At 44.7% G+C, this 24556-nt stretch overlaps 1 protein-coding gene across 1 annotated transcript in view; it reads left to right on the top strand.

Moving 5' to 3' along the window:
• Window positions 1-24556, top strand: part of PRKCZ (protein kinase C zeta) — an 820696-nt gene that overhangs the window by 180663 nt on the left and 615477 nt on the right. The window contains exon 3 of the mRNA XM_085609332.1: window positions 16824-16945. Within this exon, the coding sequence (XP_085465458.1) occupies window positions 16824-16945 (122 nt within the window). The remainder of the gene's footprint in view (window positions 1-16823; window positions 16946-24556) is intronic.

The raw sequence follows: 24556 nt of genomic DNA, 5'->3' as shown, positions 1-24556 counted from the left end.
AATTCTCAATCAATCAGGTGTCTTGTAAAGCATGACTGCTCACCCGTAAGGGTCTCAAGGCGCATTGAGACTGCTGATTCATCGAAGGCACTGTGGTTCAGTCGAAGAGCCAGGTCTTGAGGTCCTTTCTGAATTGAGGCAGTACCTGTGATTGCATGAGTTGGAGAGGCGTGTTTCAGGTCTTTTCTGTGAGGTAGGAGAAGGATCATCCTCCAGCTGTGGTCTTGCGGATACATGGCACGGTGGCCAGGGCCAGTTAGGCGGAGCTGAGGTCTCTGGTGGGTGCGTGGAATGTAAGGCGGTGGTAATGGTACACAGGTCCTGTGTCGTGTAGGGTTTTGTAGGCTTGTGTGAGAAGCATGAAAGTTGATTCTTTTGTTGACTGGGGACCAGTGGAGGTCTCAAGTGGCTGGTGATATGGCTCCGGCGAGGGATGTTGAGGATGAGTCTGGGGGAGGTGTTCTGAATGTTCTGCTGTTTCTTTCGGTGTTTCGGGGTGATGCCGGCGTAGAGTGCGTTGCTGTGGTTTAGTCTGCTGCTGAGTGTGTGGGTGAATGTCTTTCAGACTCGGTGGGGATCCACTTGAAGATCTTTCGGAACAGGCGTAGTTTGTGGAAGCTGGATGGTTCAGAAAACATTGATCTGGTGGTTCATGCTGAGCGAGGAGTCCAAGATGATGCCGAGGTTTCGTGCGTGGTCTATGGGTGTGTGGGAGGCGGGTGGTTCCAAGTGCTGTGAGGACTTCAGTCTTTTCTAAGTTGAGCTTGAGGCAGCTGTTCTTCATCTAGATGGGGATGGACTTCATCCTGTTGTGGAAGTTGCTCTTGGCGACTGTGGGTTCATTGGTTAGGGAGATAATCAGATGGGTGTTGTTGGTGTGGGAGACTATGTTGAGTCTGTGGTTCCTGACGATGGCTGCGAGCGGGCCATGTAGATGTTGAAGAGAGTGGAGCTCAGAGAGGAGCTCTGAGGTACTCCTCAGCTTATTTCTGTGGGTTCCAAGTTTAACTGTGGTTGTCTGACTCTCTGTGTTCGGCTGGTGAGGAAGGATCGGATCCATTCCAGGGCTTTGTCGTGAATGCCGGTGTCGTGGAGTCTTGTGCATAGGGTGTGGTGGGAGATGTTATCAAAGGCGGCTGAGAGGCCCAGGAGGATGAGGGTTGCAGTTTTGTCTTGTTCTAGGAGGGCGCAGACACCATCTGTGGTGGTGAGGAGGGTGGTCTCGGTGCTGTGATTGCTCCGGAAGCCCGATTGGGAGAGGTCCAGAATGTGGTTCGCTTCAATGAACGTTGGGTGTTGATGGCCTTCTTGATGACCTTGTCTGGAAAGGGGAGCAGAGATATGGGTCTGAAGTTCTTTTGGTCCATCGGTCGTCAGAGGCTTTCTTCAGCAAGGGGTTGATCTCTGCATGTTCCAGTCTTCGGGTAAGGTGGCGGAGTTGATGGTGCGCAGAGTTCAGGGTCAATGGAGGTGCTGGCTCTCTTGAAGATGTGGTGCGCGCAGGGGTCCAAAGGTGCTCCGGAGTGGATGCTCTTCATGATCTTGAGGGTGTCGTCGGTGGTGAGGTGGGGTCCAGCTGAGCAGGGTCTGCTAGGGTCCGGTGTCATTGTATATGGTGGTTGTGGGTGGGGTGAGAGGGTCTTGGTTATCAAGGTTGTTGAAGCTGTTGTATATCTCTTTATCTTGCGATGGAAGAAGGTGTTGAGGTTGTTGCAAGGGTCTTGGGAGGGTGAGATGTGTGCTGTCTATGTACTGGAGTTGGTTAATTCTTTGACCACAGCGAATAGTTATTTGCTATTGAGTGCATTGACGTTGATCCTTTCTTGTCAGGCCACTTTCTTTGTTGTTCTAATGAGGTGGTGGTGTGCGCTAACAGCAGTTTTGAAGGCTGAGTGGTATTCCGGGGTTTTGCTGCTCCATCTCTTCGTGAGCCATCTACAGTTGTGTCTGGACTCATGAAGGGTGGGAGAGAACCAGCATGCTTGTCTGCGGCTTTCATTAGGTGTGCCAGTGTGTCGGTGCAGTTGGAGATCCATCGGTGGGGGTTGCGTGCTGAGGTATTAGTGTCCGTGGATGTTGGTGGTGGGGTTTGGCTGGGGGAGGTGGTGGGCTGTTTTTCGGTGACATTGTTCCAACTTCTGTGAGGGTACCGGTGGGGGTGATGGTCTACAGTGGGTTTGGTGAAGAAGTGAACGATGTGGTGGTTGGTCCATAAGAGCTCAGAGGTGTGGCTGAAGGTGATGTTGTCTCTAACGGAGAAGATGGGGTCAAGCATGTATCCTGCTGAGTAGGTTGTGCAAGTGACCAGAGTCCAGTGGCGAGGTTCTGCAGCAGGGAGGGTTTATTCTGGTCATTGAAGTTGTCCAGGTGAAAGTTGAGGTCACTGAGGAGGATGTAGTCTGTGGAGGCGAGAGCGTGGGGTGCGATGAAGTCGATGATGGAGCCGCTGAAGTGTGGACAGTGTCTGGGGGGGTCTGTAGATGCCCCGGGGGGTGGTGTCGGGTTGGTCTGGACCTGGAAGTGGAGGCGCGCCATGTTAGTTGAGTGGTCATCCGAGTGGGTGGTGAGGCAGAGGGTGCTTGCCGATGACTCCACCCGGTTTGGTGGCGGCATCACCATCGTACACCGTGCTAAACTGTAACCCCTTTATGTAACCCATCTGTATAGATAAAACATACATTGTTTGAGTCTATATGCAGCTATTGACATCCTGGCCTTTTCACCAACATTTCAGATTCAAATTTTCCCGCTGCATCAAATAAATAAGACAAAAAAGAGCATCCCTTTTCACAAAATCTCAATGTAGAGGGGACCTTCCAACCCCTGGGACTAGTCCCAATATACATAGTCAAAATCCAATCTGCACTCAATCATATGCCACAAGCAGGGTGTCCCAGGCCTCCTTTTTGTCTCACCCTGAACCCACCATACAGGACTAAAGAACTTGATTTGTCTGGGCACCGTGTAGCCTATTGAACGTTCTTTATCTGAAAGTTGTCGGATTAACCCGGGCAAAGTCCTACAAAAGTTCTTACGTAACTCAGGATAAACTTCTCTCCACTGACAGAGTCAACTGTATGGAAACTACACCAAGGCTCCGAAAGTGTTATGAAGTAATACCAGAAGTAAAAGTGTGTTTTATAAAGACACTAATAAAACATATCCGTTTTTAAAGTGTACTGCGGTGGGTGGAGCGTACAACAAGGAAACACCTATGAATTGTAGGAGAACACACACAGGTTTTAAGTAGAGGTAGGCGTCGCTTGCCTAATTTGCTATTGCGTAATTACAGAAAAAAATCCTGAGGAGTGTAACCCTGCATTTTCTTAGTGCAAAATGCACCCTTGAGTGTAAAATGGACCCGAGCATGCATTTCGTGCTAAGAAAAAAGCACTAAATACAAAAGAACAGGGACAGCAGGCGCTTGCCGTCTGTTCCTATGGTCTTGGGAAGGTATTTCTAACTAAAATTACGCAAAGTACGCGAACTGGCATAATTTACATTTTGCCAAAGGCCTGGCTTTAAGCACACTGACATCTAGGGTACAGCGCCTAGCTTCCGAACTATCCTTTGGAGAAATACTTGATGCAATTGGAGTGGGTTATTTATGTGGATTTTAAGTGCAAATGAAGCCGGAGGATTGCAGAACGGTTAAAAAACATAGCATCAAATTTAGTATTCTTCACGTAGCTCATCAGAGGAACAGAAAAGTAACCGACCCTGCCAGAACATAACGTCCGTTTGTGTTTGCATTCCTATTAAAAATGTTTGAAGTAAACTTTGCTGCATGTTCTATGTTTCTAATGCATTAAGTAGACAAGAGCTATGAGTTTGAACAGGAACACGGAGGAGCTGTGACAGGTAGAGGCTCTCTGGGTCTAGCTCTTATTGACTAAGGGTAAGTCAGTAATATACAGTTTTGTATGATCACTACAGTGACAGAAAAAGAGTCCAGAGCCACGAAATGTGAAGGAGGGAACCCTGCTTCCCTTCCAGGGAGAACTAAGGGAGCTTGAAACACAACACAACATGACGTGTATTTGTAACAACCTGTATGTTTTTAATGGCAAACAAGGTATTTAGCTTGCAAAGTGTTATTCAGACTAGACTCTGCTGTTCAATTTAATAACTCTTTATTCGACCATTATAGATCTTAAAAGCTCATGTAAAACACAGCTAAAATTTGATACGCATGCTTTACACCTGTACATAAATACAAGTCGTGACACTGTATTTTTTATTTTATTTATTTATAAAGTTTTATATAGCGCGAACGTGAACCACGAGGGTGTAATAGCGCTTTACAGTATAAGAACAAGAATTGGTTGAGGTAGTTTACGGGACATTACCGAGATGCTCGGACTGACCTCTTTCATCGATAGTCCAACGCACGTGAAAGGACATACGTTGGATTTAATCTTTTCCACTGTGCCAATTAAGGTGTCCTCCCCTTTGCCGGTTCTATGGTCCGACCATTATTTAATTAATTTCGTGTTGTTAGCTGAGCACCAGACGAGTCAAAGAGCTCATAAGGACGGGTCTCGTCAAGCTAGAGCCTTTCACCTGGTGTCAGCTGATATGCTCGCTGACGCACTCCATGCACATCCTTGCATTACGACTGGGAACTTAGAAGTCGACCTGCCGCTAGTCCAGGACTGGCTTCGGACAAGATTCGAGGAGCTTGCCCCTCGGAAACCGGTCAGGACAGCCCCCTGCCAGGATTCCGCTCCTTGGTTCACCGCTACTCTGCGAAAAGCGCGCCAGGACTGCAAAAGATCTGAAAGGCTCTGGCGGCGCAGATATGCGCCTGAGGAGAAACTGAAGTACAGGGGTGCGATAAAATCCTATCACAGACAGATTGCCGAAGCTAAAAAGATCTACTTCGAGCATAGAATAGACCAGGCTGATAACACGAGCCGGGAACTATTCCGAATTGTGAAGGAATTCGTAGAGCCGGTGGCGGCCGCTAGGGTTCACTCCCATACTGAGGAGTGGATCAAGCAGCTTGCTGACTTCTTTGTGGACAAGATCCGTAGGATTCAGGACTCTTTCGATCGGGTGGGGTCCCTGAAAGTGGCTGCAGCTGTGGAAAGTGATCTGAAGGTCCTTCCATCCGCTACAGCCGAGCTGGCGCCCACTCTTTCGACGTTCCCCCCGCTATCCTGCGAGTCCTCTCTGGAGCTGCTTTCCCGGTTGAAATCTGGATCCCCCTTGGATGCGTGTCCGGCTAAATGCCTGAGCTCGGTGGCACCAGCTATTAACAACTTGCTGAACCCCTTGCTCAACATGTCTCTGAGTTCTGGAGTGGTCCCTAAAGAATGGAAGCATGCTCTTATTCTCCCGCTCATTAAGAAACCTCTGCTCGACCCTTTACAGTGGGCCAACTATAGACCAATCTCCCTCCTCCCTGCTCTGGCGAAGGTGGCGGAGAAACATGTTCAGCATACTCTTACCACCTTTATAGAGAATAACAAACTGCTGCATGACTCCCAATCTGGTTTCCGTGCCAATTACAGTACGGAGACAGCTCTTGTGGAGGTGACCGACGCCATCAGGGAAACGCTTGATCTTGGGGGAAAGGCTATGTTGGTCTTGCTGGACCTGTCGGCGGCATTCGACACCGTCCCACACGCCGGCCTCCTCCTAAGACTCAGGGAGGTAGGTCTGCGGGGGACGGTGTTGGACTGGTTTCAATCCTTCTTAACCGACCGTCGGCAGGTGATCTGGGCTCCTCCGTTCTCCGCGGAAATGCCTTCGCTAGAGGTGGGGGTGCCTCAAGGATCCATCCTGAGCCCCACCATATTTAACATTTATGTGGCCCCTTTGGCGAAGGTCGCTGAGGCATTTGGAGCCCGGGTCATCTCATACGCTGATGACACCCAGCTCCTGTTTACCTGCAGGAAGGGAGAGGTTTTTAATGGCGACAGAATCAGAGACTGCCTGAGTGCTGTTTTTGCATGGTTTCAGCACCAGAACCTGAAATGTAACTCGGATAAGTCCGAGTTGCTCTTTTTTGGCTGCGCTGAGGACCCTGGCTGGAAATCGTGGTGGCCTTCCGACATGTTCCCCCCTGAGAAACCATCTGCCCAAGTAAAAAATCTGGGTGTGGTATTTGACGACAGTCTTTCTTTTTGTCCCCACATCACGGGCCTGGCGGGGAAATGTTTCGGTATCTTGAAGATGGTGAGGAAATTTCTCCCACTGCTTTCCCTTCAATATCGCAAGAACATCGTGCAAGCACTTGTGGGCTCGCGTTTAGACTACGCTAACGCACTTTTCTCTGGTCTGCCTAAATATCTGGTATCCAGATTGCAAGTTGTCCAAAACTCGGCGGCCAGAGCCATCTTTGGCCTTCCACGGAGAGCCAGTGCCTCTCTACTGCGCGGTAGGCTGCATTGGCTGTCTATCCCTAGCAGAATTAGTTTCAAGGTCCTCACGTTGGCGTTTAAAGCCCTCCACTGCATTGGCCCAGCTTACCTTAGGAAGCGGATTGCTCTCTACGTTCCCCGGAGGAGTTTGAGATCTGCTGACCTGGCTAAAGTGGAGGTACCAGTGATCAAACGCGTGCGGATGGGAGGCCGGTCTTTCCAGTTTATGGCGGCCAGTTTGTGGAATGAGCTCCCTCTGTCACTCCGCAAGGCTAACAATCTTCTGGCCTTTAGAAAGGAGCTCAAGACGCTCCTCTTCTCCGCCTAACCAGTGGGCCTACAGTGTTTCTGCCGCTGGGTTTTTCTTGGTTGTGTTCAGGACTCTCTGCCAAAGCGCCGGGACACCCGTTCTGGGTAGCCGTGCGCTCAAGAAATATAGTTCTAACATAACATAACATAACATATACATACATTCAAAAGTGTCAATTTGTACAAAAGGAATAGAAGATATATCGTTAACAAACATAGAGGACCATGATACTGTAGGACGTAGAACAATATACAGTTAAAGAACCTTAAATGAGTGTGTTAGCAAACATATATATTATAACTTACGATCGGATCCCATTGGATAAGAGGTGTATAGATAAACCCAAGAAAGACCCACCACTAGCTAAGCTTTACACTACATACTACATACAGCAATTGAACAGTAAGGGTAGTGATATTCGTCATATACAAGGACTCAATCGTTCCACTTGAAGTCGGCAAAAGTATTCCAATCCTAAAGATGACTCGGTGATATCATAGAAATCAGACTTATGGTATGTATTTGTTCATTAGTAGTGTTTTTACTTCATTTTTGAAGGCGGTAAGGGAAGTGATTCCACGCACTGCTGGAGGTTGGGAGTTCCAGATCCTTGGTGTGATCCCTGAAAAAGCTCTACAGCCGGTTCTCTTCTTATGGAAGGATTCGGGGTTTCAGAAGGAGGGTGCTTGCACTTCGAAATCATCTGCAGCCTCCAGACCTTTCCAACTTTAAAGCCAGATAACTAGGCGTATTGTTGTGAATTGCTTTGTGTGTCATGCAGGCCACTTTAAGGTGTATTCTTGCCTCGTAGGGCAGCCAATTCAAGGCTTTCAAGGTTGGAGAGATGTGACACTTTCTCTTGGTTCCAGATACCAGCCTAGCCGCAGAATTCAATGCTGCTCTTAGCGGAGCCAGCTTGTATTTAGGAAGACCACGGGTGGTGCTCCCGTAATCTAAACTGGGTAACACAAGGGCTTGTACTGTATTGTATTGTATACCAATTTTACAACAATAAAAGTCCATGAACCGCCCATTACAAAATGCCTTAACAATATTTTTAAAGGGTTCCAGACGGTTTTGGCAAAAAACGTTTTTTGTATTCGATACTTACAATAAAACTAGCAATTCATATTAAAGTATGTAAATCTAATACTGTACAAATCTTAATTGAAAACAAAGCTAAAATGATGACTGCATAGAAGAAATATGAATGGCTCATCCAGCAAAAACCTGACAACAAAAACCTTGGCTGTTCATACAGACGGCTGGTGCTTCCATTATTGATGCCGTAAGTGGCAATACAAGCAGCTTTTTGGTTCTTGAAGTGTGAGGAGGAGGGTGAGGGGGAGGTGGGGGCGGGAGTTGCTGTGTTTTTCAGGGTTGTTTTTATTTTGAGTAAAAGTGTGTCATGACTTGCTTAAATGTTATATCCTTTTATGGCAAGGCTTAAATATTATTAATATTATAAGTTCCTGTGCAGCTTTTACTGCTTTGTTCAACGTGCTAGGTGATTTTATGTTTTTCCTGGAGAGGAAAGCTTTTTAGGTCTCGACCTTGCTATCGCGTAAGAGATCGCAAGGCGAGACTATAGAAAGCGGGTTTGAAAAGTGCTCCCAAAAAGCGGATTGCATGGCTAGCACGCGCACAATCACGCGCATCGTGCCGCCATGCAATCCGCCTTTTGGGAGCACTTCAAAGGGTCCGCTTCCCCGCCCCCAAGCGCGCGCGCGCGCCACGCTCCGCCGGGCTTCTTGTGTGCTTCACGAAAAAAGCTCTTAAACTATTTAAAGTCTGTTAACCTGGATTCCATTTCGGTTTCACTATTTTAGACAGCATGCAGATTTTTTGTTTGTCTCCTGTGAGTTAAATTGCACAAAAAAACTCCTACTGCTTAATTTGTAACAAAGGAAATGCCAGTGTTTTGATTAGGCAGCAGCTTTACACTTCATATGTCTTTATTTAGTTTGCATAACAGAGAGCATGTAATCTAAAATTCAATAGTGTCTTGGCTACAGCCACTTACCTAGTGCATAAGTTGTAATCAAAGAGGTGCTGGTGCTTTTATGTGGGCAGCATTACAGAACATGTTTTTTGGTTAGCCTGAGTTAATTAGCACAAAAAAACAGAGACAATCACCACTTGCGACTATAATAATTATAAAGGTAACTCACTTGCGACTATAGTAATTATAAAGGTAACTTCCCACACAATGCATCGGAGAGCAGTCACCCAAGCATCAACCACAGAACGCTCACGACCATTATTTAATGTTTAAATAGACACAAAAATAAATATGACCTAAAGTGGAGCTACGTTATTATTTTTATTTGTGTGTAGCTGCAAACACGTAGCTACAGGTACTCAGAAACCATGTTGTAATCTCGTATTTTATATGTTTGTATTGATTTTTTTAACGTTTGCTGCTTCGTTGTTGTTTTATTTTTTTGAAAATACAGACACGCGTGCAAATGTTAATTTGTTTTTTGTCTCTTTTAAATGTATTTTTTTTCTTGTTTTTGTTATTTCTCTTTTTTTCTAACTTCAGTAGTGACCTTTATTGGTTTAACAACTTTAGCATCCTGCTGTTGCCCATTTGCATTCCACAGATGCTGCAGACTAACAGATTACAATCTTGATTGCTAGGCTTGTTTAGGTTTATTTAGCCGGTCCTGGTTTCCTTTCTCAAGTGTAGAAACTTACATGGAAACTCACACTACAGCAGACTTTCAGGCTCCCTTTTTGTGTGTAGCTGTAAACACGTAGCTACAGCCGCCCACCTAGTGCTTAATTTGTATCAAATAAGTGCTGATGTTTTAATGAGGCAGAAGCTTTACACTTTATACTTTTTTTTTTATTTTGCGTAACACAGAGAACATAAACTGAAATTTAATAGTGGCTTGGCTACAGCCACTTTCCCAGTGCTTAATTTGTAACAGAAGAGGTGCCAGGGCTCTGATTAGGTGGCAACTTTACACAGCATGTTGTTTTGTTTAGCCTGCCTAACACAGAGCACACAAACCGGAAAAATGGGGAGGGGATGTTCTTTAACCCCTTCAGCGCGGCGCGGATTTCCGCGCCACGCCGAAGGTTCCGTGCGCGGGCGGGGCCATGACGGAACCGTTCCGTCATGCGCACAGCGCAACCGACGTGCATGACGGAACAGTTCCGTCATGCGCGTCGAAGGGGTTAAAGGCCACTACTGCTAACCTACGAGTTTTGAACCAGGTTTTAATGTCTGAATATGCTTAATAGCCTGTGATTGTGGACAAATTAGTTGATATTTCTATAGACACAAACATAAATATGACCTAAAGTGGAGCTACGTTATTATTTGTATTTGTGTGTAGCTGCAAACACGTAGCTACAGCCACCCTCCTAGTGCTTAATTTGTAACAAAGGAAGTGCCGGTGTTTTGATGAGGCAGCAGCTTTACACTGTATATGTCTTTATTTAGTTTGCGTAACACAGAGCATATAAACTAAAATTCAATAGTGTCTTGGCTACAGCCACTTTCCTAGTGCTTAATTTGTAACCAAAGAGGTGCCGGGCTTTTATCATGTTGAAGCTTTACAGAGCATGTTTGAATAGTTAGCCTGCCTAACACAGAGCACAGAAACCCTACAAATGGGGAGGGCATGTTGTTTAAAGGCCAAAACTGCTACATGCCACACACTGATGCACGCCACACACTGCTGCACGCCACACACTGCTGCATGCCGCTGCACGCCACACACTGCTGCACGCCACACACTGATGCACGCGTAACACTGCTACACGCCACACACTGATGCATGCCACACACTGCTGCACGCCACACACTGCTGCACGCCACACACTGCTGCACGCCACACACTGCTGCAACCGTGACACTGCTACATGCCACACACTGATGCACACCACACACTGATGCACGCCACACACTGCTGCATGCCGCATGCCGCTGCATGCCACACACTGCTGCATGCCGCTGCACGCCACACACTGCTGCACGCCACACACTGCTGCACGCCACACACTGATGCACGCCACACACTGATGCACGCCACACACTGCTGCATGCCGCTGCACGCCACACACTGCTGCACGCCGCACAATGCTGCACGCCGCACACTGCTACACGAAACACTGCTGCAGGCCACACACTGCAGCACACCACACACTGCAGCATGCCACACACTGCTGCACGCCACACACTGCTGCATGCCGCTGCACGCCACACACTGCTGCACGCCGCACACTGCTGAACACTGCTGCACGCCGCACACTGCTGCACGCCGCACACTGCTGCACGCCGCACACTGCAGCACGCCACACACTGCAGCAAGCCGCACACTGCTGCACACTGCTGCACGCCACCCACTGCTGCACACCGCACACTGCTGCACGCCGCACACTGCTGCACGCCACACACTGCAGCACGCCACACACTGCAGCAAGCCACACACTGCTGCATGACGCTGCACGCCACACACTGCTGCCCGCCGCACACTGCTGCACGCCGCACACTGCTGCACGCCGCCCACATCTACTGCACGCCGCACAATGCTGCACGCCGCACAATGCTGCACTCAACACACTGCTTTTATGCGAGTTTATGCTACTGACATTGTAAATGACAATGCCTTTTGTTTGTTTTAAGACCAAAACATAAATAAAAGGAATTGTAATTTTACAATGCCAATAGCTCAATTGCGAGACCTATTGCATTGCAAATGCTTGTTGTTTTTGGGTCGTATCCGTATTGAGGGCTAAGCTTGTTTTCTGGATGTGATGCTTTAAATTCTCCTTAATTTGTATATATGATAATTGACATTGGGTAGACCCTTTCAGATGATTTAGCATCTTTCAACGTCCCTGAGCTCCAAGATGTGCCCATTCATAACTTGGGACTCGTGCATGGAGGTCTAATGCTACTTGTCAGCAGAAGTCCATAAGTACACTGTCATCAGGAAGTTTCTTTGAGGAAATTGAGCCTTTTCAGTTTTAGTTAAAATCTATTTGCTTGTGTTCAATTTGTATGAACCAATTTTTATGCCTAGGTTTGATGCCTCGAATGATCTACCACAGTTTCATTAGTGGCCTATCAATGGGGTCATCCTTTTCACTTAATCTTCCACTGGCAAGAAAGAAAGAGCAGCTATGTGCTCTGAATCTTCGAGGGAGTGAAGAAAACTCAGCAGATACCAGGAGATGGCGTTACAGAAAAAGAGAAGGAGGAGAACACTCCCAAAGAAGAGAGAACATGATGCCATTCAGTGAGGCAGAAGGTTCACAGAATCCAGCCACCCAGTTAACCCTCAGTAGAAGCAATAGCCCTCGAAACAATTGATCATTTAAAGAAAATGACATGTTACTTCCCTTCAGTAACACTCTTTCAGGTGGATACACTGTCTAAACACAGATTTCTCAATGTTAGAATACCCCCCCCCCCAGCTGCCAGACTGGAATGACCAAGTATTATTATTTTTTTAATAGCAGCGCTTCTGTGTGACGCAAGGTGGAGTTGTGCTGCTCTGCGTTGTCTCTGTACCTCCCTGGAATAGACAGATCTGAGCTGCATATAAGCAACACCCCGTGCTCAAACCAAAAATTCTTGCAGCACCAAGGGAGCAAGTGACCTTATCGCCAGACCTGGCTGTCAAGGCAGTAGGGGGGTTTGTGACCTTCTACACTGATCCCTATGTCGCAGCTTGAAAGATGTCAAGGGCAGGCACTGCGTGTGCCAGTACAGTGATACCAGCCTTAGCCCTGGTGGAATAGGCTCCTAAGACATTAAGGAGCCTGTTTCGTGACCAGTTTATGGCAGATCTTAATGTAGAGGGCTATCCCCTTTACAGTGGTCTCTTCTACAGCACCTTCTTTTTCATAGGCTCCAGAGAATCCCACAAAAAGCTTATTGCTTGATGGTTCTTGGTACCAACTCTGTAAAAGCTGGAATTCCTTTTGGGGTTCAAACGATGGCGTCTATCCTCCTATTTCTAGGGGTGGGTGGGAGCAAAGTACACATGCAAAGTGTTGGATTTCCCAACGTGAAAGGGAGTTACCATTTTGGCAAGGCTGCTCGAATCCTCTGCACACATTTTTCTGGGAACAAGACGGTGTAGGGCGGTTGTACTGAAAGTGACGGATGTTCACTCGCGCAACAACAGGATGTTATTGCAATGAGGAATGTGGCCTTCAAGGTAAGGAGATGCAGGGATCAGCTGTGTATAGTCTCGAAGGGCTTACACATAAGAAATTTCAAGACCATATTCAGATCCCATTGTGACATCACGAAGCCTTGAGAGGAAATGTGTGTCAAACCTATATTAAACTTCACCACAACAGGTGCATTGTAAGAGAAGTGTTGATCCAGCAAATGTTGAAGGCTGGAAGGGGCAACAAATCTGCACCCTCTGGGAGGTATTGAGGAATGAGTATTGGGTTGGAAATGTTATGTTTTTGGGGGTTTGTGGGGGGGGAGTTTGCAGGAGGGGAGAGACACTTCCTAGTTAACCTAACTAGGGGTAAACAGTATAATTCGTGGTATAATTGGCTAAGACAGACCCTGGGGATACTCCTTTAAGTTTCATTGATGGGTAAACTACTTACGTTTATGTTCTTCAGTGTATGTCGACTTTCTGCTCCTACTAAGAGGATGGCAATTCTTATAGCCCAGAAATACACAGATGCTGATATTTGCTTTTTGCAGGAGACCCATCTGCTCACATGTGACACATGGAGGCTTAGATCATGCTCATCCCCTCAGCAATTTTTGCCTTCACCAAAGCAAAGTGAAAGGGCTCCGTATCCAGTGCTTACCCGATATTGGGTCATTGAAAACCTCATTTTGAAATGAAGAAGGATATTGGCTCTTTTAAATGGATTGCCGTGCGCCTTGAATACGTCCTTAACCAGGCTCAATAAGGCTGGTTAGGCTGGCAACAGAGCACCTTAGTATGGAATGAGGCACACATCTGATGCTAGATGGGCTAAAATAAATCGGGGAAAAATGTTGGGGGTAGTTCCTCTTTTGGAAGAAAGACTTTAGTGGCTGACAGTAGTGGGTATAATAGCCTTACTCTCATTTATTGGAGATTAGCTAGATGTACGTCAGGATTGACATGATTGAGATGGACCAAGTAATGGGGTTTGGTGTTTTAGAGGCAGACATGGAGTAATCACATTCAGACAACATGCTAGTCACTTGCACATTAAAGTAGGGTGTGATAACCCAAAGCAGAGATGCCGTATGGCTCCTTGATGTTCTTCTTTTCAAGGACCCAGTAGGGGAACGAGCTATTGTCTCACAACTTGAAGAACACCTTGTATTCAACAACACAGTAGAGTGCGACCTATTTATAGTTTGGGACTATCTTAAAACACTGTTGAGAGGGACTGTTAAGAGGGACTTGTATTTTGGAAGTTTCTAGGCCACGAAATGTGAAGGAGGGAACCCTGCATTCCTTCCAGAGAAAACTAAGGGATCTTGAAACACAACATAACATGACGTGTATTTGTAAAGCCCACCTTCACTCAGAAGAGTATCTTGGTGATGAATAACAGATGTTTATAGTTACCCAACTCAATAGTACTCCTTTTATCAACCTCAGAAGGATGAAAGGCTGAGTGGACCTGCCGTGATTTGAACCTGTGACCATGAAGTCGAACACCGGCCCATACAGTGGACGCATTAGCCCTCTAAGCCCCTAGACCCGGCTGACAACACAAGAGGACACCCACACAACAAATATGGTGCAAGGTTTTAGCAGTGCAGGGTCTGCTGTAATGGATGGAACTGAATAAAATGGAATATGCTCTGGCATAAACAAAAATATGAAGGTGGATACAAAGCTGGGAGGATGCTGATCCCAAAACCTATGAATAATTGGACCCAAGTCATGTATAGCAGCTATTAGCGGAGGAGGGCATGATGATAACAAGGAAAACAGATAAACAACGAGCATTTCTAAAGTATGATCGAGATTTGTATGCAAGGAAACGGTGGCGGAGTATATCAGAAAGGCAAGCTGAAACACCCTGTTGGCTGGGCAAACTGACATATGGATAGCCCAGTCATATTAGAGTGGTAACTAATGCTGTCAAAGATAAGAAATTGAGGACTGCTCTGGGGCCCAACGACTTCCCACCTTTTTTTTTTTTGATTTTTTAAACTCATCGGCCAGGATTGATAGGCATATAAGCAAGGGTATACTACCATTTTGCAAAAAAGTGCCCAGGGACGCCTTCCGTGGTAGAAGCTGGGATATCTTTTCTTCTGAAGCAGAGGGTGGTGCCAATGTGATTTCCACATCTCTCTTCTGAATGTGCAGGTACACGTCGTTTAGAAGATACTGGCTCTTCACCTAGAGGATTTGATGCCCCAACTCGTCCACTCGGACCAGGCTAGTTTTTAGCTAAAAGGCAGGTAGGAGATAACACAAAAAGATAACCTGAAGACCGAGACCATGTTCGATGCTGAGAACGCATTTGATAGGGTTAGTCTGAACTTTCTTAGAAAACTGGAGAACATCCCACTTAAACACTGACCGGAATAATTGAACTGTCAAAATTGCTGAAGTGTCTGTGGACCAAACACTAAAGTTGATGCTTTAATCGTCCTGTTATTTACCTGGGATGGGTGGAAACCCCACACTTCATGTTGAACACATTTGAGGTTTCTGAACGTAGCTTTATTTATTCCCTGTGAAAACCCTGCCAAGACCAGAGTTGTGCAGTAACAGTTTCTTTTGCTTGAGGGTGGGTTATCTCCAAACTTCTCTTCTAGGTTTTCTTCTGATATTTAGGATATTATTTGTAATGTTTTCCTCCTTAGTTGTTGTTTGAAACTACAAATGATGTCTGATGCACATTCTGTTTCCAGGTCTTAGTCTTGCTTACCTCACACCTTTTCAACAACTTAAGTTAGAATTTTACACCTAATTGTTCCTTTTTTTCCACCCCTCCTCGTTCAGGCCCTAGTAATGAGTGATGCACATTAGGAAACTGCATGTCCTATTGAACATCTGTTGAAATAAATGCAGCGTGTGGCCTTTTTTCAGGCACACCGGTATCCCACTGGATCATAGATTGTCGTTAAGGTAATGGTAGTACTATTCTTTTACTTGTGAATTTTCTGGTTTTTGTTTGTCCAGATACTTTTTTTAGGAAAACATTGGGAATCATGTTGAATTTTCTTAACCCATGTTCCCAGCCTCTCATCTAGTATATCTTTATAATCGTTCTGTGCACGAAACAGATTAAAAAGTGTTTAAAAAAAAAAAAGTGACGACGATGGGGATTTGTGATTTACACAACACAGGTATGTGGATAGGTTAATCGTGAAATTAATTTTTAATCTGTTAATCCTGTCACAGTGCATGTACTGTTGGACAACGCCTACTTCTCTAAACGGACGCCAAATTACAGGATTTAAAATCCTTATGTTCTTTGTTGCTCATGTTCTTGCCCTAATTAGAAATGTCTGGTTTAATCACTACGGTGCTGCTGTTACAACTGCTGCTGGGAGGTTCTCCAGCAGCGAGACATGCTGCTTGATGATGTGTTTTTGGCACGGTTGCTCTCGGGCAGAAACAGCTTGCTCTGCCAATGACTGCTGCTACCCACTGACCCCCCTTGACCCAAAGAAGGAGGGTTCTGGCGCACCTCGTCCTCTTTTAGGAAAGGGGATGTGTTGCTTTTTACAGCACTGATCTATTTGAGGCCGGCAAATACAGTGAAACTGGGAACAGCTATTTTGCCAAGGGGGCAGAGGGGGACAGAGGTAGTAGAGGGTGGGGCGTAGGGGCCACGCAGGAACTGTGAAGGGAGAACGGCAGGAGAGCTTCAGCAGGAACTCCTCTGAACGCAATGACTTCCACGCCCTGTTACCCAAAATCAAGTTCAATGCTGACCCTCTGCTTCTAGGGATAATGTGGCGGGCGAGGAGGGTTGTTGACAATGTTCGACTCGGGTTGGGAGGAATTTGTATTTGAAGTTCTGGATGAGCACACGCTAGTTGTTTATCCTTCTGGGTTCATAACTTTTCGATCCAATTCTGCAGAAAGAAAATGTCATTGTGTACCATGATATTTTATTTGTACGTGTACCTGTTACATGTGTGTGATGCTGCATTCTTATACCTGAATTTGTCTTTTTAATTTCAGAGATATTCTAATCACACACTTGGACGCATCAACTGATTATAAAGAACTCTGCAAAGAAGTGCGAACCATGTGCAGTTTAAATCATGGAAAACCCCTTACTCTTAAATGGATTGATAATGAAGGTATTACAATGATTACATTGTTGTAATGCAGTGTGAATGTTTGTTATTTGAAGACGTTTAGGGCAGGTAAATTGTTACTTTGAGATATTTTGTGCTGACACGTCATTTGCCGCATCTACATATTGTAAGGTACCTAACATTTGAATCAGCAACCTGCGGAGTTTGTACAATTATTTAAAGGAACAGACTGGTACCACTCTGAGTCTATCAGATGTAATTAATAACATAATCTCTTTTGAAGCCCCTGCCCCATATCACTCCCTCTTACATTGCCGAAAATTCTTAGAAGGTGCATTCCCGAAGAAGGGCGCCATGTTGATGTTGGAAAAGAAACTAGTTACCGACCTGTAACACTTTGTTGTTATTTAGAATCTTACCGGTAATAATTTCACCCCACTCACTTGTTCCTCCTTTGTAACCTGATATATCACAAGTTATATTTTTAATTTCTCTCCCTTCACCATCCTTCTCAAAACCCCTTCACTCAGTCTGTACATTCTGCTCTTGTTAAATGACAGATTGAATCTTGTAGACGAGTTCTGCGAATATTGCTAGCAGAGAGTGAGATTGAAGGGTCTACTCTCTTAAGGCATAAACGTCTTACTTACTTTTTATGAGTTTTGTGAACATTTCACTGTCGATGAGGTTCAAGAGCCGGCTGTGCACCGGACAGCTTTGGACACCTCCATTCCTGTTCTGCCTCGCACTCTCTAACGAACCTGATGCGAGAACTTACTGAATTGCTGTAAACTTCCTTCTGACTGGAACATTATTGGAACCTCATTTTTACCAATATTTTTGGTATGTAAACATACTTTATTGATTGGACAATTGCCTTCATTCCTGCCACATCCTGCCTCCTCTTGCCGCCTATCTTCTACACTGCCAGCCAAGGTAAGCCATTGCAACTGAGCATCTTACTCTCCTATTCCCTAAACAATTGCCTACTCTGGAGCTGCAAACATTGTCTAGCAGCGGGAGCCAGGCTGAAGCCGGTGTATTAATCTGCTTACTGTGTTTCCCACAGATAACCAATCCCATTAGCCTGTGAAGGTGCTGTCCTGTTCTTGCAGTGTGCTCGGGGGCTTCTAAAGTCACGCCTGTCACCATTCCAGTGGGCGTGACTATTGTGGGGCTTGTGACTGGATCAGCTCTTTCCTAGATTTTACTACAACTCTAATTTTGGGAAAGACTTCTGTGAAATATGCGCTCTGTCCATCGGGTGTAAAGTAATGCCGTTTTTAGATTCACTTCCCGTATGTGCCCCACGGTCTACAAATTGATTAGATTTTTGGGGTTTATAGAGCGCTGTTATGCCCTGAGGCGTCTTGGCACAAGCCTGTGATCAAGGTGGACCACACATACTTGCTGTAGAGCATGGGTACTTACAAACATTTTCCCAGGGGCCGCAAAATTTGGTCTATGGTATGACCAGGGGCCCCACTGTAACCAGCGGGGGTGTAAAGTGGGTGTAGGGGAAGCGAAGCATGTATATCTAGTGCCTATCTTTACAAATGAAGGTGTTCCTAAAGTTAAGTGCCTAGTTACTTCCTTTCCCTAACTGCAATTAACCTTTAAATAAGTGTTTGCTTTATATTTAACTTTATTTTTCATGTTAGAGCTGAGTCGAGTAAATGGCAGTCCAGTGCTGCTGCTGCCCTGAGGGCTGCATGTAAAGGTCAGGAGGGCCGCTTGCGGCCCACGGGCCGTACTTTGAGTATCACTGCTGTAGAGCCATGTTTTTACATTTTTTCTGAAAATCAAAAGAGTAGGGACCGATTTCAAATCTTGGGGCAGATCATTCCATAGTAGTGTAGTGCTTCTAATAAAACCTCTACCTCTCAAAGAGACCAGCTTATGGGAGGGCACAATTAACTTTTTTGAAAAGCTGGATCGAAGGGATCTACTTGGAGTATATCATCTGAGATGCTTCTTTAAATAGTCAGGGTCTATTCCAACTAAAGCTTTAACAACTATTGAAAGTGCTTTAAAAACGGCTTGCTTCTTTATAGGAAGCCAATGAAGCTTATTCAGGGCCTGGGTTGCAGACTGAAATTTGAGTAAATTGAAGAGCCTTCTGTCTGCCACGTTTTGCACAGTCTGCAACTTGGACAGCAACTTTTTTGCAAGTTCAGATCAAGTCCATTGCAATAGTCCAAACGGCAGAGAACCAGTGCAGTGACAACTGTAAAGTCAAATGGTATCAGATGTCCAATATTCTTTATAGTTTTAAAACAAAGGACGATGAAGAAATGACTGCATTAACCTGGTTTTTGTTGGTGAGTCTATCATCCAGAATAACGCCTAGATTTTTAACTTTATTTTTTGGGACTGCGAGAGTTCTCAGTTCTTGCGGCCACCAAGAAGGAGTCCAGAAGGATGTGTTAAGCCCACACAACTTCACTTCTGTCTTGGCTGTATTTAACTTGAGGCAGTTTTTGCCCACCCAGTCGCTAACTGCAGGTATGCAGTTTCGAAAAAATTAATCTATGCAGTGATTAGTGTTGGAAAGGGACATCACAATTTGGGTATCATCAGCGTAGGAGACTAATGGAAACCCAAAAGATCTGATTAGCGCAGCCAGCGGGGTGACATCTATATTAAATAACTATGGGCTTTGTGGTGGACCATGGGGAAAACCACACAGTAAAGTGTAAGGTTCTGATGTAGAGTCAACAAGGGTCTCCGATTGAACCCTGTTGGTTAGAAAGGCCTGAGGCAGTGCTAGTGTGGAATCTTGAACACCCAGATTCCTCAGCCGGCCGACCAAACATATAAGATCGACTGTGTCGAAAGCCGCAGATAAAGCAGGACAAGGGCCGCTCTGCGGCCCTTGTCCAAAGTGGATCGGATTTCCTCAGTGGCCACAATAAGAGCTGTCTCAGTAACTTACCAGTCCTAGACTCTATTTCCCCACCTATGTTTTTTTCTTTTTTGGGGGGGAGGGGAGTGATGACAATTTACGTAAAATGGTAGTTGTTTTTGAATACATGCTCTGTCATTCTATGCTCAGAAAGAGATGCCTCTAGTTTTGTATGACCTACTTGTTTTCTTTCTTCAGTTGCTAGTTATTTTTCAAACTACCATACATTACTTAAGTACTTCATATTCTGTTTTATCACTTGCCCTCCCGATCACTCTTCATAGAGTTATAACATGACAGCTGCCAGCATGTCACCACCTATCATTCCTGAATGACCTTGATGAACCCATCCTAACCTGGAAAGAGTGGGTTAGGCTTTTTGAATCCTACCTAATTGCAGTAGGAGGTGAACATTTCTCACCTCTTAGGAAACGGCATTTACTAATACAAAACGTAGGTACACAACGTAGGAAGATATTTGGGAATTTACTTAAACCTGTTCTCAACCAAGGTGATGTTAAAGAAGTACAAATTAAGAAGTTTGTGTCTTTCTATGAAAACATTGGCCTTTTCATCAAAATGTTCTTCTAGCTTGCGAAATGTTAAGTGGTACACATCAAAGTACAAGCAAATATGAAAAGCTACGTTGCAGTCCTGTATGCCCTTTTTAATGCATTCTAATTTGGAACACTATATGATTCATTAAACAGAGACCAATTTGTTAGATGCACCAACAATCCGAGTATAGAGGGAAAACTATTAGGTCATAATACAATCTTAAAGAGGGCCTTGACATTGCAAAAGGAGTGAAACACATGGCAGATTGTATCATAGAAATTAAGCTACCTTCAGAAACTGTACATGATGTTGAAGACCGGAAGACAAACAAGGAAGTGTTTACTCTCAAAGATTTGCAACAAACTAAAGTAAGATCCTACTTAGACAATTCAGAAATTATATGGTTCAGCTATGGAAATAGCAGCCACCCTTCCAACAATCCCAGTTGCCCTGCTCATACTGTTTTTTTGCCGGAAGTGTAATAAAAACATTGAACTTTGCTAGTTTTGGGGGGATACGGAGTTCAAACAAATGCACACCATTGAGAATGTGAATGAAATTACAAAAAAGGTAGTGTTTTTCAGTGAATGCAAGTGAGAAGGAAAGATGTACTAATTACCCTACACATGACATTACTTTAGATGGGGAAACAGTTGCCGTCTTTGCAGATGAACAACAACATATTCCAAGAAAAAGTGGTGCTGATGTTAGAACTGCGGGCGGTACTAAAAGGAACCCATAACCTTGGTGGGTATGATTGCTATGCATATTTCCTTCAAGCATCGTTCCACCATAGGAAAGGTGTATGTTGCCAAACAAGGTTCTAATTTATTAAAATGGAGGCACCAGAAAGAGCTAGGGATGAAGTTCGTTCCTAATCATGTAGAGCAGTTCTCATAAGTACAGAGATTTTTTACTGGTAAGGAAGTGTTAAGAATGTCCCGAACGTTTTGCTAACAAATTAGGTTTCCTCACCAATTTCCATCTTAAAATCAAGCTGGAAACCAATGTTGTGCATACTGCACAACCTATCCGGCATTTGTTGAAGGACCCCTTGAGCAATGAAATCAACAAGCTTGACCCACAAAGAATCATTGAACCTATTGGGAGCTCAGACTAGCTTGCCCCAATCGTAGTACCCTCAAACGCAGGAAGCAAATTTATCTGTTTCTGTGTAGACGTGAGGAACTTAAATGCAATTATTTAGGTGGATAGGTTTCCTCATCCCCCGTAAATATGAAATGCTGAGCTAAATTAGGGATGCCAGTAGCCTAATTGGTTTGTCATCTGCTTATCATCAAGTTGAATGCCATCTTGACTCTTAATCCCGGACATCCTTTATCACCCCTTTGGTGCATACGTGTTCTGCAGGATGCCATTTGTCATCTGCCGTCAAGGGATTTGTTCAAGGTACACAGTAATATACTTTCAAATTATTAATAGAATATAAGCTTTTGTCAATTGCTTATGGATAACTAAATTCTTGAATTTCGTTTAGATAGAATCAATCACAGAAAAGAAAATTTAAATCAAAAAGAGATATACAGACACGGGTGTATATAGAAAAAAATATATATTGTATTTTTCAAAGAATTTATATGGGTACTGTGAGTATACACATAAAATATAACAAGAGGAAATACAGTCAAAATCAATGGTCCTACAATGTCACATTTATATACACTTTTCCTTATGTAAATGAATTTTCGAAAAAGTGTCTTAAGTCGACGTTTCGGTCTCTCATGCGAACGTCCATGAGACCATCTTCAGGACTATTGTGTATTATATAGATGACCCCTGAGGTTAGTTGGAATAATCTTAATAGCTGATGCACACTATTAATGGTTGTTCACGATGTGTATATTCATTAGATAAACATCTGTTAACGCGGGTGTATAAATGATCATCCCGGCCAGATAGTATTTGAAAACTAGAACCGTCAACAAGAGTCCTCGGCAAGAATGTATCAGCATAAAGCTTCAGTCATGAATGAATCTGACAGTACGGATCTAATCTCGAGGTTATCGCAAGGCACGTGTGCGTTCTAATCGAGAGACTTAGGCGCTTTCAGGAAACATCAGCATCTGAAACGTCGACTTAAGACACTTTTTCGAAAATTCATTTACATAAGGAAAAGTGTATATACATGTGACATTGTAGGACCATTGAATTTGATTGTATTTCCTCTTGTTATATTTTATGTGTATACTCACAGTACCCATATAAATTCTTTGAAAAATACAATATATATTTTTTCTATATACACCCGTGTCTGTATATCTCTTTTTGATTTAAATTTTCTTTTCTGTGATTGATTCTGTCTAAACGAAATCCAAGAATTTAGTTATCCATAAGCAATTGACAAAAGCTTATATTCTATTAATATTTTGAAAGTATATTACTGTGTACCTTGAACAAATCCCTTGACGGCACCTTTACCCGTTTATCTAACCTTGCCCAAGCCCTCAAGGGTAGATTGGGTTTCCCACTACACTGAAACACATTTGTCATCTGCAGTAGCTGCGTTTCAAAGAATTATGCTGCTCAGATTGAAATGAAATGAAATGAAAAGAAATTTTATTAAGCGCGACTGCTGCCCAAGGGCGTCCAAGCGCTAAAATAGAAAAAGATAGTGCCTCGTAGCGCGGTAGCTTCGGGAGTGGTTATTTAGTGAAGAGGAATGTTTTAAGCTTTTTTCGGAAAGACAACAAATTAGAATCAGATCTGAGATATAAAGGGAGAGAATTCCAAAGTTTGGCCGCATTATGGGAAAAGGATCTACCTCCTGCTCTTGATCTCCTAATCCTAGGGGCTTCGGCTAGAAATGCTTTAGCAGAGCGGAGTTGTTTGCTGGGTTGGTAAGGAGAGAGCAGGCAATGGTTGATCTTTGGACCAGTATTCCAAAAGGCCTGGTGAGAGATGCACATGGCTTTAAATTTGATTCGCTCCCTAACAGGGAGCCAGTGCAGAGTCTTCAGTCCTGACTCCACTGATGCTCTACAAGGAAGCTGAAGCAGCATGCGCGCAGCACAGTTCTGAATGCGCTGAAGTTTTTGCAGGACATATTCCGGAGACCCTAGATATCAGGCATTACTAAAATCCAATCTAGATTGAATTAAGCCCTGTATCGCAACCTGCTTGGCTTCAAACGGTAGAAGCGGGAGAATTTTCTTCAGCATTCTAATGATTCCAAAGCAAGTTGCAGAAATCTTGGTTGCTTGGGTGTTCAGGGTTAGGGAATCGTCCAACCAGACTCTAAGACTTTTTATGTTGGTTTTTGGGATAGGCCGGGCGCCCAAACTAGAGGGCCATAGGAGGTCAATGGTAGACAGTGCTGGTGGTCCAGGTAACGTAAGTTCGGTCTTATCACCGTTAAGTTTAAGGGACGAGGCTGTCATCCAGTTTTTGACCTCTTCCATGCAGGCAGGCAGTCAGGTTGGTCTGTGCAATGTCACAATTCCTTTGCGCAAGGGAGACCACTAGCTGAGTGTCATCCGCATATGTAATGATCTTGATACCATATGGGTGAACAATCTCAGCCAGTGATCTCATGTACACGTAAAATAAGGCGGGACTAAGTGACAAACCCTGCGGAACCCGGCAGGCCAGGGGTTTACTTGAGGAAATACAGTCTCCATCAAAGTCCTTCCACTCAAAAAGGATTTAAACCAGGCTAAAGCGTTCCTTGATACTCTCAGATTAAGGAGTCGGTTCAGTAGGGTTTCGTGGCTCACTGTATCGAAGGCTGCACTTAGATCGAGGAGGATGACTGCCACTGATGCTCCCCGATCTAAGATCCGCCTAGTTTCCTCTATTACGGCCAACAGGGCCGTTTCTGTTCCATGTTTAGGACGGAACCCTGTCTGAGAGACATCAAGTAGATGATTATTCTCGAGAAACACAGTCAGATGGAAATTAATGTGTTTCTCCAGAATTTTACTCGCCCAGGGTAGCAGGGAGATGGGGCGATGATTACCGTGATCCGTGGGGTCGAGGTTAGGCTTTTTCAACAGTGCTCTCACCATGGCTTGTTTCCACGTAGGTGGGACACTGCAGGTGATTAAGGAGGTGTTAAGCATCTCCAACAGGGTGGGGAGAATAACTTGACTGACTGACACCATAGTCCGAGGAGGGGCTGGATCACGTGGGGAACCTGATCTTACTTGCTGTATAAGAGTCTCTAATGTGTC

The sequence above is a fragment of the Triturus cristatus genome, chromosome 1_2, assembly GCF_964204655.1.
Source record: "Triturus cristatus chromosome 1_2, aTriCri1.1, whole genome shotgun sequence".
Taxonomy (NCBI): domain Eukaryota; kingdom Metazoa; phylum Chordata; class Amphibia; order Caudata; family Salamandridae; genus Triturus; species Triturus cristatus.
This window is presented reverse-complemented; position numbering and strand designations above follow the sequence as displayed.